Source organism: Branchiostoma lanceolatum, chromosome 17 (genome assembly GCF_035083965.1).
Source record: "Branchiostoma lanceolatum isolate klBraLanc5 chromosome 17, klBraLanc5.hap2, whole genome shotgun sequence".
NCBI classification, from domain to species: Eukaryota; Metazoa; Chordata; class Leptocardii; order Amphioxiformes; family Branchiostomatidae; genus Branchiostoma; species Branchiostoma lanceolatum.
In genome coordinates, this window is record NC_089738.1 from 776,399 (window position 1) to 791,658 (window position 15,260).

General features: G+C 47.4%; 1 protein-coding gene across 2 annotated transcripts; it reads right to left on the minus strand.

Moving 5' to 3' along the window:
- Positions 1-7,405: 7,405 nt before the first annotated feature.
- Positions 7,406-9,777, minus strand: LOC136423489 (sentrin-specific protease 2-like). 2 transcript variants are annotated; one of them, XR_010753740.1, is made up of 5 exons: positions 9,521-9,777; positions 8,664-8,743; positions 8,424-8,502; positions 8,233-8,328; positions 7,406-7,948 (listed from the first exon to the last, which is right to left on the minus strand). XR_010753740.1 is itself a non-coding variant. In XM_066411654.1 (5 exons), exons 1-4 carry the CDS (start codon positions 9,368-9,370, stop codon positions 8,293-8,295), a joined length of 234 nt encoding a protein of 77 aa, XP_066267751.1. In that variant the 5' UTR covers positions 9,371-9,486; the 3' UTR covers positions 7,406-7,948; positions 8,233-8,292. The 2 variants fall into 2 exon arrangements, 1 of the variants encoding a protein (XP_066267751.1); XM_066411654.1 differs by lacking the exon at positions 9,521-9,777 and adding an exon at positions 9,332-9,486.
- Positions 9,778-15,260: the final 5,483 nt, after the last annotated feature.

Consider the following 15,260-nt stretch of genomic DNA (forward strand, 5'->3'; position numbering starts at 1 on the left):
GGCGGGCCATGACAGGCGGGCCACGACAGACGGAATGTACCATTTCATGTGTGTAGGGGTGTACAGCTACAGAAAGTGCGAAATCGTACGAAATGGAACAAAATCGAACGAAATGGAATTAACTGGATGGATGAACTTTATTCCTCGACAGTTGTACATGGTACAATGTATGGCAAGAATGACAAAGCAATCAATAAGATGATATTTATAAGCATAGTCTGTTCTAGAAACTATGACTATAGGGATATGGACGTAAAAGGCGTAATGACATATTGTGTGTTAAACGTTTCTGTCTGTTACAATACATTCTCTCTTTTGTAAAGCGCTACAAATGCATTGGCTTAAGTACGTAGATATATATAAGTAGCTTGAAAATGTCTGTGTTTGTCTTTGGCAAGTTTTTTTTGATACTAGATTTACAGGTGATCATATTCATTAATTTTCGCCTATCTACACATTCTGCAGTACTAGTATAGGCTGGACATTAGAAAATGATATTCATCTTCAACGCTATCTTGACATAAGGGGCATCGTCTCTGGTTGGCTGGTATAATTACATTATAATACCGACCTTTTTCTATTTCTAGGCTTGGCAGTGTGCACTGATTCTTAATTTTTCTATATCAACTAGAAAAGATTTATTATGAATTGATGAAAGATTATTTATTTTCCATTGTGAAATTGAACGAAGTGGGATGAATTTGAACGAAATTTCACGAAATGGAATTAAATAAAACGAAATGGATTAAAATTGACCGAAATCGAACGAAGTGGAATTAAATGGATCCTGAATGAAATTGAACGAATTGGAATTTCGGCGGGGAGACTGTCCAAATCACCTGGCCAAGTCGGACCACCGCGGGCGGCTTCGTGGCTCTGCCAGGCGACCGATCAGGGTGCGTGGGGTGTCAGGCGGTCCCGGTGGTAGCGGGGGTGGCGGCGTGACGGGCTCGGGCGGGGACCGGCTAGGGTGTGGGCGGCCGGCGGGAGAGGTCGCCTCTGGCCTCCGATGTCCACCCTGTGACCAAGTTGCGGTGGTTTTACAAAAAAATGTAGGATGCTCAACCTACCTTGAGAGAGTGGTCATTTTTTTTACTGGGTCGGGAAATGACGCGGCGAGCAATCGCACACTCTCGCCAGTCGTTTTGTTACCCCGCCGACAAGGCTGCCACTCCCCGCGAGGGCAGCCAGATGTCGACAACCGGCTTGGAAGGCGACAGCTCCTCCACTCTTGCGGGTGAAGACGACCGTGCCGAGGGCGACCGGAACGAGCGCCGGGGCAAGCCTCCATGGAGGTGAAGCCCGGGTCCGTCTTTCTCCTCGGAGAAGCGACCCGGCCCAAAGGCAACGGCTTGCCCCTTCCGTCTTCGAGCGAGTACGCCTTGCGGACTCGGTGGTCGGAGACCCGGCCGTCCGCCTCCTCGGTGAACAGTCGGTTATGAGAGTGTGGGACCGTTCCTGCATGACTGGACGGCTCGGGCGTTGAAGGGAAGCAACGGTCAGGTGTGGCCGGGAATTGTGCGTTCAGGCTCCCGAAGGTTCGCGGCCACCTTTATGGCGCGTTCCCACCTTACGGCAGCGTCGGACTCGGCAGCAGCAGCGGCAGTTGCACCGGTCGACTAGACTCGGCGGTCTGCCGGTGTCTCTCTCGCGTGTCCTCTCCCCCTTGTGGGATTTAGAGTGCACGGCGTGAGCAGCGCGGCGTGGCGGGGCATACGGTGCCCGCCGGCTGTCCTCTCGATCGGTCCGGCAACGGTCTAGAGGAGCGCCACCGTCCCCGTACTTTATACCACATCAGTACATCCTACGGCCTGCACGGGCCTGCCGCCCCTTAACTGCACATCGGACCGGGTCGGCCACCGTCCCCGCACTTACACCGCGCATCGGTACGGCCTGCACGGGCCTGTCGCCCCTTAACTGAACGTCGAACCGGGTCGGCCACCGTCCCCGCACTTACACCGCTTCGGTACGGCCTGCACGGGCCTGCCGCCCCTTAACTACAAATCGGACCGGGTCGGCCACCGTCCCCGCACTTACACCGCGCATCGGTACGGCCTGCACGGGCCTGTCGCCCCTTAACTGCACATCGGACCGGGTCGGCCACCGTCCCCGCACTTACACCGCATCGGTACGGCCTGCACGGGCCTGCCGCCCCTTAACTACAAATCGGACCGGGTCGGCCACCGTCCACGCACTTACACCGCATCGGTACGGCCTGCACGGGCCTGCCGCCCCTTAACTGCACATCGGACCGGGTCGGCCACCGTCCCCGCACTTACACCGCGCATCGCTACGGTCTGCACGGGCCTGTCGCCCCTTAACTGCACATCGGACCGGGTCGGCCACCGTCCCCGCACTTACACCGCATCGGTACGGCCTGCACGGGCCTGCCGCCCCTTAACTACAAATCGGACCGGGTCGGCCACCGTCCCCGCACTTACACCGCGCATCGGTACGGCCTGCACGGGCCTGTCGCCCCTTAACTGCACATCGGACCGGGTCGGCCACCGTCCCCGCACTTACACCGCATCGGTACGGCCTGCACGGGCCTGCCTCCCCTTAACTACACATCGGACCGGGTCGGCCACCGTCCACGCACTTACACCGCATCGGTACGGCCTGCACGGGCCTGCCGCCCCTTAACTACAAATCGGACCGGGTCGGCCACCGTCCCCGCACTTACACCGCATCGGTACGGCCTGCACGGGCCTGCCGCCCCTTAACTACAAATCGGACCGGGTCGGCCACCGTCCCCGCACTTACACCGCATCGGTACGGCCTGCACGGGCCTGCCGCCCCTTAACTGCACATCGGAACGGGGTCGGCCACCGTCCCCGCACTTACACCGCATCGGTACGGCCTGCACGGGCCTGCCGCCCCTTAACTACAAATCGGACCGGGTCGGCCACCGTCCCCGCACTTACACCGCGCATCGGTACGGCCTGCACGGGCCTGTCGCCCCTTAACTGCACATCGGACCGGGTCGGCCACCGTCCCCGCACTTACACCGCGCATCGGTACGGCCTGCACGGGCCTGCCGCCCCTTAACTGCACATCGGACCAGGTCGGCCACCGTCCCCGCACTTACACCGCATCGGTACGGCCTGCACGGGCCTGCCGCCCCTTAACTGCACATCGGAACGGGGTCGGCCACCGTCCACGCACCGATACTACTTCGGACGGCAGCGGACAGGGCAGCCCAGCGCACGCAGGCACGGACTCTGACATCGGGACGGCGTTCCTCTCTCAGGACAGGCCTGAGCACCAAGGACATGCATCGCCGGCGGACTAGACTTTTTTCCCCGCGGGAGAGCGGTATCGCCTCGGTAGCTATGATAGCGGTTTGAATACCAGGCTACTCCGAAGGAGGCGCCAAGCGTATCGTTGCTTTCTGAGCTGGATTCTGGTTCAGTCATAATCCCTTAGATGGTAGCCTCGCACCACCGGCTCATCAACCGAGCGCCTGAACCAAATGACTGAACCTGCGGTTCCTTTCGTACTGAGCAGGATTGCCATCGCAACAACACTTCATCAATAGGTTCTGTCTTACGACGGTCTAAGCCAGGGCCAAGACCGACGTCTCCGGGTTCGCTTGCCTGGCCACACTGGACAACCCGGTGCGAGGCCGGGCGCCCATCTCCGCGTTCGCGAATTAAATGTGCCTTTCGATAAACCCGCGGGCGGCCCGCGCCCTAGATTTCGGCGCTCACTGCGGCGGCCCTTCCATTCGTCGCGGCCTGGCTCGGCCGGAGCAGGCTGCCGCGACGCCCGGGCATGGGCTCGACGCTCCGGCGCATCCATTTTCAGGGCTAGTTGATTCGGCAGGTGAGTTGTTCCAGCTGATTCTGACTTCCATGGCCACCGTCCTGCTGTCTGTATCGACCAATGCCTTTTCTGGGGCCTGATGAGCGTCCACATCGGGCGCTCCCTTAACCCGGCGTTCGGTTCATCCCGCAACGCCAGTACTGCTTACCACTCGGATTCCAGGTCCGGCTCCAGTCGAGCGGCGGCGGCAGGGATCCCACCTCGGACCGACGGACGCGACTCCGATTTCGTTCCACATCCAATGACTCGCGCACGCGTTAGACTCCTTAGTCCGTGTCGGGTGGGAGACCGGACGTCACCGCTGACTCCGGCCGCCCTGCGTGTCGTACCCGTCGCCGGTGACGTGCGGGCCGTTGTAACGCACTGGGAACAGTCATTCGCGGTGGAAACAACACGTGAAGGGGACAGTGCCCGGCCCCTGTCCCGAAAGGCGTGGGGCAGCGTGGCGGTCGATTGCCTGCCCTCGGTCCGACAGCGGGCGCAGCGAGACCCGAAGGCACCAGGCACATTCCGCGGGGACGTGGCTGCCGTCGAACTGGTCGCAGCGCTCCGCACGGAAAAAGTTTGGTGAGTCTTCACACCTCGACGCCGGCCGATCGGTCTTGCCATCTATGCTCGGTCGGCGGGGCGCGGACAGACATCCTGGACAGTGCAGGCCAGGATCGCCCATGGCCATGCCGACCCGTTTGGCGTCCCTTGGAGCTTTGTGGGGCGCCTCGAGTTCCCGTCGTTTCCTACCCTGCTAAACCATCGAGCCGCCCCGAGTAGCCTCGTCGAGGACGGAGTCAGGTCCTCCCGGTGAAAAGTTTGGGCGGGCGAGCGCAACTGAGGTGCCAACATCCTGGCGGAGGGGCGTCGCGTCGTGAGTCTGCGTGGTATGGTTGAGTCTCACGGCGGGGCCGAGGTAAGACGGCTTTTCTCTGGCACCCGTACCCCGGCACGGCGTTGTGGTCTGTGCCTCGATGCAATCGGTTTAGCGGCCGAATGACCTATCCTTAAGCGTCGGACTTCGAGCGGGTGTCCCGCGGTCCAAGGCCTCCTTTGGGCATGCAGAGGGCGAGAAATGCTCTCGGTAGCCCAGCCACCGGCGACGACTGGTTGTCACACTCACCGAGGTCTTCAAGAGAAGGGCGGCCGCAATTGACCCCGTCATTCCTGGCCCGGGCCGGCCGGAGTCTAGGGGGCGCAGCGGTCTTCCCGACGGGTCCCGGTTCGCGGTGCGACCCCCAGCCCTTCCACTTGTTCGCCGTCTTTTACCTGGAAGGACGACTTTCCTGTCTCTGAAACGACGGTGCCAGGAGGCTTTTGATGAAAAATCAAAGAAAAACGACAACATTTAGCGGTTGGTCACTTGGCTCTTGTGTCGATGAAGAACACAACCAGCTGCAAGAAGTAATGTGAATTGCATGGCTTTTCGAAGGCACTCTGCGGCCCAGGGTCCGTCCCGGGGCAACGTCTCGCTGAGGGTCGGTTTAACCTTCAATCGCGTCATGCCGCTCTCGCTCTCTCTCTCTCTCTCTCTCGAAAGTTTCAGTTCCGCTCTAATATGTGATTACTACTGTCTATGAAGCCCACATTTTATGGGGAGATGTCGAAGATATTTCCCAATAAGTACACAAAGCATACAATACTAAGACGACCACCCTGGGACCGAAGAAAAGCAGTATTCTTGGACAGGTGGTCTTCGTCACACTTCACACTCCTCTTCATGACAGAGCTCGAGACATAACGCTTTCCAAATTAATGGTGAACTGTATACAGTATTTTTCATACATACATGTAGTCAGTCTATAACCAGACTTTTTAGACTCTACACTACCTATGTACTATTACAGTATTCCCAGTATCATTCTAGCCTCCTTCGCAGACTTCCTAGAACGGCGGCATATACAGTATATTGGGGAGGGGGGGGACACACACAAGGGAGTTATGTAGCCGAGGGAGTTGCGTAGCCGAGGGGTGACCGCGAGCGCAACTGAGGTGCCAACATCCTGGCGGAGGGGCGTCGCGTCGTGAGTCTGCGTGGTATGGTTGAGTCTCACGGCGGGGCCGAGGTAAGACGGCTTTTCTCTGGCACCCGTACCCCGGCACGGCGTTGTGGTCTGTGCCTCGATGCAATCGGTTTAGCGGCCGAATGACCTATCCTTAAGCGTCGGACTTCGAGCGGGTGTCCCGCGGTCCAAGGCCTCCTTTGGGCATGCAGAGGGCGAGAAATGCTCTCGGTAGCCCAGCCACCGGCGACGACTAGTTGTCACACTCACCGAGGTCTTCAAGAGAAGGGCGGCCGCAATTGACCCCGTCATTCCTGGCCCGGGCCGGCCGGAGTCTAGGGGGCGCAGCGGTCTTCCCGACGGGTCCCGGTTCGCGGTGCGACCCCCAGCCCTTCCACTTGTTCGCCGTCTTTTACCTGGAAGGACGACTTTCCTGTCTCTGAAACGACGGTGCCAGGAGGCTTTTGATGAAAAATCAAAGAAAAACGACAACATTTAGCGGTTGGTCACTTGGCTCTTGTGTCGATGAAGAACACAACCAGCTGCAAGAAGTAATGTGAATTGCATGGCTTTTCGAAGGCACTCTGCGGCCCAGGGTCCGTCCCGGGGCAACGTCTCGCTGAGGGTCGGTTTAACCTTCAATCGCGTCATGCCGCTCTCGCTCTCTCTCTCTCTCTCTCTCTCGAAAGTTTCAGTTCCGCTCTAATATGTGATTACTACTGTCTATGAAGCCCACATTTTATGGGGAGATGTCGAAGATATTTCCCAATAAGTACACAAAGCATACAATACTAAGACGACCACCCTGGGACCGAAGAAAAGCAGTATTCTTGGACAGGTGGTCTTCGTCACACTTCACACTCCTCTTCATGACAGAGCTCGAGACATAACGCTTTCCAAATTAATGGTGAACTGTATACAGTATTTTTCATACATACATGTAGTCAGTCTATAACTAGACTTTTTAGACTCTACACTACCTATGTACTATTACAGTATTCCCAGTATCATTCTAGCCTCCTTCGCAGACTTCCTAGAACGGCGGCATATACAGTATATTGGGGAGGGGGGGACACACACAAGGGAGTTATGTAGCCGAGGGAGTTGCGTAGCCGAGGGGTGACCGCGGTCACCCCTCGGCTACGCAACTCCCTCGGCTACATAACTCCCTTGTGTGTGTCCCCCCCTCCCCAATATACTGTATATGCCGCCGTTCTAGGAAGTCTGCGAAGGAGGCTACCCAGGGCATGCTTAAGTCAGGCTGCCAGGATTAGATGAAATTGAACTTATCTCACAAAGAGCCACGCCCCCAGGGCATTGTTAGAGTGCCTGGAGAGGCTTAAATTCAAAATGCTGACTCTTTACTGTGAAAGAGCATTTATAACTGGACTTTTCGGTCTCTGTCATTTTCATAACACTCATTCTATTATTTCAATATCCATCACCAGGGTGCTGTAAATGTAATGGGTGTGAAAAATCCTTTTGAATTTCACCTATTACTAGTATCAGTATTATAAAATGTCATGTGCTTCACATGCATCAAGGATGTAATCATAAAAAAACATCTATAGTGATTGACATGCAGGGTGGAAAGGTCTTAGAACTTTATTTCAGGATAGGAACACAGACTTTCTTGCCTGTAGCTGACTTAAAAAAGGCACAATGATGCAATTAACAGTATACCTATACTTATTATAGAAAAGCAGACTGTGAAAAGTCATATCAAAGATGTTTTTCCGACCACAAAATAAAATAAACATACACACTGATTTGGGTCACTTTCTCCAAAAGCATATACGACCGGCTATCATGCTCCTGATATCAATGATGCAATCAACTTTATATAAGAAAAGCAAACTGTGAAGATGTTTTCCATACATATGATAGATATTCACATTGATTTGTTGTCACTTTCTCCGTATGCAACCAGCTACCATGCTCCTGATATCAATGATACATTAATCTCGATTAGAAAATGACATGGCATTGACAGCACACTGTCTGTAGCTTGTTCTGTAAAAATTTGTCACATTTACATAATGGTCACTAATATAAGTGGACTGCTGCTATTATAACAACTTGGTGTTCAGGATCTCCTATACCATGCTCCTTCTGAAGTAAGGCATGTGTGTCTGTAAGGAGAAATACAGTACTTGTTTGTCAATCATGGATGGGAGACAATGAAAAAACGCTGAAATGTACTCAAATTGAACTGTTATAATGGATTCACAGTGCTACAACTGGCCAAGAGTGGGAATATGGTATGAATCCAGCGTATTACCAAATTTTCCTCAAACCCTCAAGCATGGATTGCAAACACTATTCTAGTAAGGTCTAGATACCAACTTACATAGCCCTTTTTATCATAAGCCAATGCGAACATATTCATAGAATCATAGAGCAGAATGATGCCTACCTGGTCAAAGATTATGCTTGTGTCCCGACTGGCGTACTCAGCAAATTTACAGGCAAACACTCAACAGTCGCTAGCATTCATCTGCTGTGGGATGTTCTGCAGAAGAAACAGAGATCCCAACAGTATCAGATAGACGAACAGACTCTTACCTATAGAACATCCTAAAATAACAAGCAAACTGACAGTTTTACCTCAGGATACTGTGATGTCCAATCAGACAAGTCCAAGTTGCTTTCCTTCTTGTCCTTGTGCTCTGCTTGTTGGTAATCGCTAGTGATAAAGTAAAAACAAAGCAAAGGTTTAGACAGCGGTACGTTAATGTTCTCAGTCCAAATGTTTTCTGGATAGTGAAGCTACATGTATGGTGAACAATACCATTGCATGGTAAAAGATAAAATAAATCAACCCATAACTAAACTGTTCTCACTCACCGAAGAGCATTGATGCCTTTGCTGTTCTTCCCACCCATGGAGTCATAATACTTGATGCATTTGCTTCTCATGTCCAATACCTGAACACAACACATAAATCACAAAGTAAACACAGAATACCAAAACATAGGTCTATGGAGACTTAACATCTGTTTACGAAGTAAAATACTAATTGTACCAAGGTATACACCCACCTGAATATTACCACTGTCCATAATCATATTCATGTAAACATTGATAATTGTTGAAGATAAAGAAAAACAATCTTTAAATAATGCAAATTGAAACCTTCATTGTACATTTATATGTTAAACAAATGGATTTAACTTCTGTTTTATGTTTGTGAGGAATTATTTTCAGGTTAGGAGGGTTCATGGTTGAAAGTCATGTCTCATGTGTACTGTAATACTATGACTAGTATGAGTTTGCAGTTAAAATGATGAACATAGCACAACTGCTGGTAAATCAAAATTTACAACATATGCGACAAACACACACATATAATACATAGGCCCCCTACCATATAGCACAAACACTGTGTATCATTCAAGTGTTGTTGGTATTTGAATGTCAACACAAATGGACTTCCACCCTAGTCTCTATATTTTCTTACTCACTGTGTGTAAAAAGATTTTCTACAAGGTACATGAACACATAAGCATGCTTACTTTGTTGTTAAGCCAGTTGAGTTCAGCTAGAGTGTGCATGTCCTTGCAATTCTGGGTGCACAAAAGTGCACATGGACCCAGTATTTCAAGCCCAGAAAGTACAAGTATAATAGTTGGTAAAGTACAAGTATAAAAGCAAGAGGCCTTTATTAAACTTTCTCAGTGAAAAGATTCTACAGGCAAAATTACCTCATTACACAGCTTGTTTTTCCAGCCAGCCGGATGTGTCTTGCAGAGCCATAGTTATACCCTAGGAGCACAAAAGTAAATAAAACACATTTAATTATCAGGAAATGCTCAATACTCTGTTACCTGGGACTAAGACCATAGGTACTTGGAGATCAGAGAAGTACAAAGAACATTTTTACAGTAGAACACATTGTGAACCAGTGCTAAACCTTAAATAGTATAGTAATACAGTTACCAGTATACAACTTACGGTACATAATCTTGAAATTCCCAAAATTCTGTTTTGTGACTTAAACTCACCAAATTTTACGAAGCCGGAAGAGCAAATGAAACATGCATGTGATCTGTATATTTTACTACAAACTATTATATAACTTATATGATAAAAGTTATAATATACAATATAAGTTATAATAATTCATAGTAAATTATACAGATCACAACATGATCAGAATCATAGGACTAGAAAAATAAGTTGTTAATTAATGAATATGAATTGTGGATGGCTCCTAGATTAGTGCATTGCACACAATTATATAATCTTACCTCGGTGAACTGCAACAGACGATGTCCCGGATGTAGGGCCACGACAGACGAAATTTAGTGTATACTCTTGCTCTGAGTAGATCTCAGATGCAATAGCGAATCATGGACAAGACACAGCTCAACGGTTAATCATTAACCACTCAATTCTCAAAATATGCATGGAGTTATTTTCCAAAATAACAGCAGAACTTAAAAATGTATTTAGTAATTTACCTCTGGTTGTCCTATTTGATAAACTGATATCATGTGTTAAACAGTTCTACAACCAAATAAGACATTACAGGCCCTATCTACAGTTACATTTTATCTGTTAGTGGATTCAAAAACACAGCTGGGATTCTGTGACCAATCATGGCAGGGGTGTAAATGGCTCCCTGCTGATCCTGCTGCTGCTCTATTGGTGGGATCCTCGCTCAGTATTTGAGCTGGCATGAGAAAATTTCCCCAAGCATCAAACCAGACCCCCACACTATAGATATTTCAGAGTTTGGGGGTCTGGCATCCAGGCTAGGCCGGATGACAGGATGTCCGAAATGAAATTTTACAACAGAACATCCCGGGGCCCCTCCTTTCCGAGTTAGACCGTGTGTTGTTTCTCATTCTCAGGGTCTAACTCAGACTGAGGGCCATATGTGAAAAATGGCCTGTGTATACCCTGGTAACAATCTGACGTACAGACATGATGCGGAACTTACCATACTGAAAAAGAAACACGTAAAAGCTGTTATGTATGTAACAATCTAAATTTGTTTTAGTTTTATAGTTTTCTGATCATAATCTTCAGGGATAATTATGATACTATCATCTGTATCATCATCTTGTAGTAATGACTTTGAACAAACTACTCTAAGACCCTAAGAAGTATCTCAGTATGAAGCGTAGACGTGCCTCCTATTCTGTCAGCTTGTATGTTATCAGCTCATCTAGCTTGCGTGTACTTCTAGGATAGCCGAAATGTGTTTTCCATCTAGTGATGGCGGGGCAAGAGATATTTCTATCCGGTGGGGGGAGGGGGTGGGTTGTGACTCATCTACACACGTGTAAAGAACCCCCATATATGCATAGATATACATTTTTTATAATGAAAAAAATACACTATCAAGCTGAGATCCTCGGTATTGGCCATGCCGTCTTTTAAGCGTTTTTGTAGGGCTTTCTCATGCTAGCCAAAGGAATCTACTTCGAGAGAACAGAAAACATTGTTGTGTTCTCATATTACCAGCACGACCCTTCTCTAGGTACGAGAGCATACGATAATTGGGGTGGGCCTTTTCTTCTTCACCGTAAATATGATTATCTAAGAGTGTAAAAAGACGAATATATAACGAGTGCGATACCAGTATCGGTAACCAAGGAGGTTTGATAACCAACTGACCCGGCCGCCCGACGTTGAGACTAAGCAACTCCCCCGCCGGTTAGGGGATTGGCCCGGGAAAGTGATTAACCCCGGAAAAAGTGTAATGATGTAACCTCCATGATCCAAGCAGATGTAAGGAGCACGCAGGATCCGGGTATTTTATTTTCTCTAACGTTCTGTCAGCATTTAGGAGACCTCATGGACGCTTGGCGGAGCATGTCTGACGGCAAATTAAGGTTCATCATTGTAGGCGGTGAAAGGTTGCAGTAATTTCCGGAAACTAGGAGTAATTTGACGCACTTTTAAGCCAGTGTAAAAAATCGCGCAGAGAACCCCCATATATGCATAGATCTACATTTTCCACAATGAAAAAGTTACACTATCAAGCTGAGATCCTCGGTATTGTCCATGCCATCTTTTAAGCGTTTTTGTAGGGCTTTCTCATGCTAGCCGAAGGTCTCTACTTCGAGAGAACAGAAAACGTTGTGATGTTCTCATATTACCAGCACGACCCTTCTCTAGGTACGAGAGCATACGATACATGTACTACGATGTAGTTGGGGTCAACCCTTTTCTTCTTCACCGTAAATATGATTATCTAAGAGTGTAAAAAGACGAATATATAACGAGTGCGATACCAGTGTCGGTAACCAAGGAGGTTTGATATCCAACTGACCCGGCCGCCCGACGTTGCGACTAAGCAACTCCCCCGCCGGGTAGGGGATTGGCCCGGGAAAGTGACTAGCCCCGGAAAAAGTGTAATGATGTAACCTCCATGATCAAAGCCTCCATAACCTCCATGTAAGGAGCACGCAGGATCTGGGTATTTTGTTTTCTGTAACGTTCTGTCGGCATTTAGGAGACCTCATGGACGCTTGGCGGAGCATGTTTGACGGCAGATTAAGGTTCGTTGTAGGCGGTGAAAGGTCGCAGTTATTTCCGGAAACTAGGAGTAATTTGACGCACTTTTAAGAATCTTTTAAGCCAATATTGACCTTCTGGAGTGACGATATTCGGGCCAAAACGTGTACAAGATCCGCTGAAACAGTTAGCTAGAAGTCTGGAGATCATGACATTCGTGAATAATTTCATCAGGTTGGCAAGTGAATGAATAACAAGGTTTCTTTAATGTCCACAAGGTTCTTTATCCACAACCATCCGACGTTTCGTTGATCGCATGTGACCTTTCCGACAGAGAAACAATGGGAAACAATGATAGGTTTGAAACAATGTTTGACGAATTTCTATGCACTTAGCCGAGCGTGTCGATGATGTACAGTGCAAAAAACCGATCGCACCTACTCTCCAAGCAGAGGTAAGATCCGGGGTATTTTCGCGGTATTTTCGCGGTATTTTGTACGTCTTTCTACTTTTCCGTTTTTAGTTGGGTCTCCCTCCTCTGAGGAGGCGAGTTGGGTCTCCTCCTCCGTCGAACATACCCCGGATTTTACCTCTGCTTGGAGTAATTGCACTAACAGTAGTGTGAAAAGGAAACGTTTTGTTCGGGATTCAGAAATTCAGTGCAATTGACAGAACTGTGCAATAGCCCGTGCTGCAATTGATTGGCTTCTACTGTATATTCCGTACATAAATTACAGTCAAACCGACCTAAGACGACCCCCCAAGGTCCGGAAAAGCGGTATTCTTTGACAGAAGGTTAGCCTCGACATTTCCGCGTCGAAGCTTAACTTGGGGTCATTGGCTGTAGAAATTTCCGTGCTGTGAAAACTGTATCGCACGGGAAAGGGGGGTGGCACCTTCAGTGTAGAAGGAGTAAAAGTTTCACTATCAGTAACACGCATAAACACTTAAACATGTACTAGGCTTAGAGTCTTTGGTGATAAGGATGACATTAACATGTAAGTCAGTAGTCACTGCGGTCGAGTATGATACCCAACGTGTCCACAGGAAGAATCTAGGAATATACGACTGAAGCAAAATGGGGAACAGTTCAAAATGGGTAAGTTTCTTTCTATAACACGAGGCAGGTAGTACGTTTGTTCCGTCATTTTCATGTACAAAGTTGTTTGTAGTTAGATAACGTTTACGGTTATTATAACTGTTTATTTGTTCATTTGAGTACTAAGCATGAAAGGAAGGGCAAAACAGGTGATCAATAAGAAGAACTGTATAATTCCTACTGAGCTAAAACGATATACAGAGTAATTGTTATTCATCCGCAATTCTGGCTATGAAACCCAATTGCTATAATAGCCCACATGAAAAAAAAAAATCCAGATACATTTCAAGCATAATGTTTGTTTGTTTGTTTGTTTGTTTTTGTTTGTTTGTTTGTTTGTTTGTTCAAAAAAGAGGATGTGAATGTTTATCTGGCCTCGACTATTGAACTTTGAATAAGTAAAAATGTTTTTTACTGATCGCGGTATCGGAAGCAAATTTTACAGGACATGTCGACAAAGGGCCACCAAAAGGACTTAACGCAGACAGCTCCTGGAGTCATTCTAATTATGGTGGACAGGCCGGTTGACCACATCTGTAGTTACGACCACATGTTTTTAAAGTTTATCATTGATATTTTGCTTGAAAATACATGTATGTTGAACAGGGCGAACACCTCTTAGCCTCGTAAGTCTTATAAATTTTTTAATATATTATGTATATATGCGTGTGTCATTATATCTGACATGTATCAATTGTTGTTGCTGTTTTATACATCACATTTCATGTGTATGATATGACATCGAGCTGTATTGCATAATGGAGTTTATCATTTGAGATGACTAATTTCAGTGTTCAAGTGATGTCGTAAAGCAATCGTGGCTTTACTTTTACAGTTATGATATTCTTAAACATGTGGTCTAGCTGAATTGAACACTGTTTGACTACAATCAGAACTTACACAAGTTCGGATGTTTCTTAAGTTATGACGTATAGATAGACTGTCGCCGGTCATTATATCTACCCTACCAAAAATCATTTTTCTTGTCTTTCTTGTTTTTCCTTCAACAAAGAAAATGTTTCTGTCTGTAAGTGTCAGCCAGAATGTTATTCTGTATACAAGAATCCCTGTAGTAAGCACAAACAAGAATCCCTGTTTTAAGCACAAACAAGAATTGCATCTAAGAATTTTTTTTTTTAAGTTAACTTAAACCGAGAAAGTTCAAGAAAATAATTCTAGCAGAATCAAATTTTCTAGAAAAAATAACTTATGGGAAGAATCTGTAAGAATAAAAATTTGAGGGGACAAAAACAAATCTTATCTTAAGCCAGAGAAAGCAATTTTTTCTTATTTTTCTAGAAAATTCTTATTGGAAAACAGCATGCTAGAAATACTTTCTTGAACTTTCTTGATATAAGTTAACTTAAGACAAAAATTCTTCGTGTAAGAATTGACATAGACCAGTCTTCCCAGAAGGTTTCTTGAATTTTCTTGTTTTTCCTTTGTATAAGAAAATCTTTCTCAACATAAGAAAACAACAAAAATAAGAAAGAATAAGAAAAAAGATTTTTGGTAGTGTATAGTTACTACATGTACAAGTAGTCACTTAGGTTGGGGTTAACCTCTTTTGTCAGGAAGAAAATGATAAACTGCGTTTCTGAAAATGTGTTGGCTTCCTTCAAGCTATCAAAGCGTTGTACACTTTGTCCCAGGGGTAGTTGGTTTTCTACTTGCTAAAAGCGTCCAGGTTTCGTTTACAGATAAGATGGATGCGATGTTTTCTAAACGTATAAGATTGTCTCTTAGTTGAGCTATCACAGCTGCAGTTATAAAGTCATTCTGGGTTTTCAGAGACGTTAATTTCAGTAATTGCCGTAAAGTTACATTGACCAGTTAAAACATGCTAAGAATGTAATATCCATTGTAGCGCAGTATTC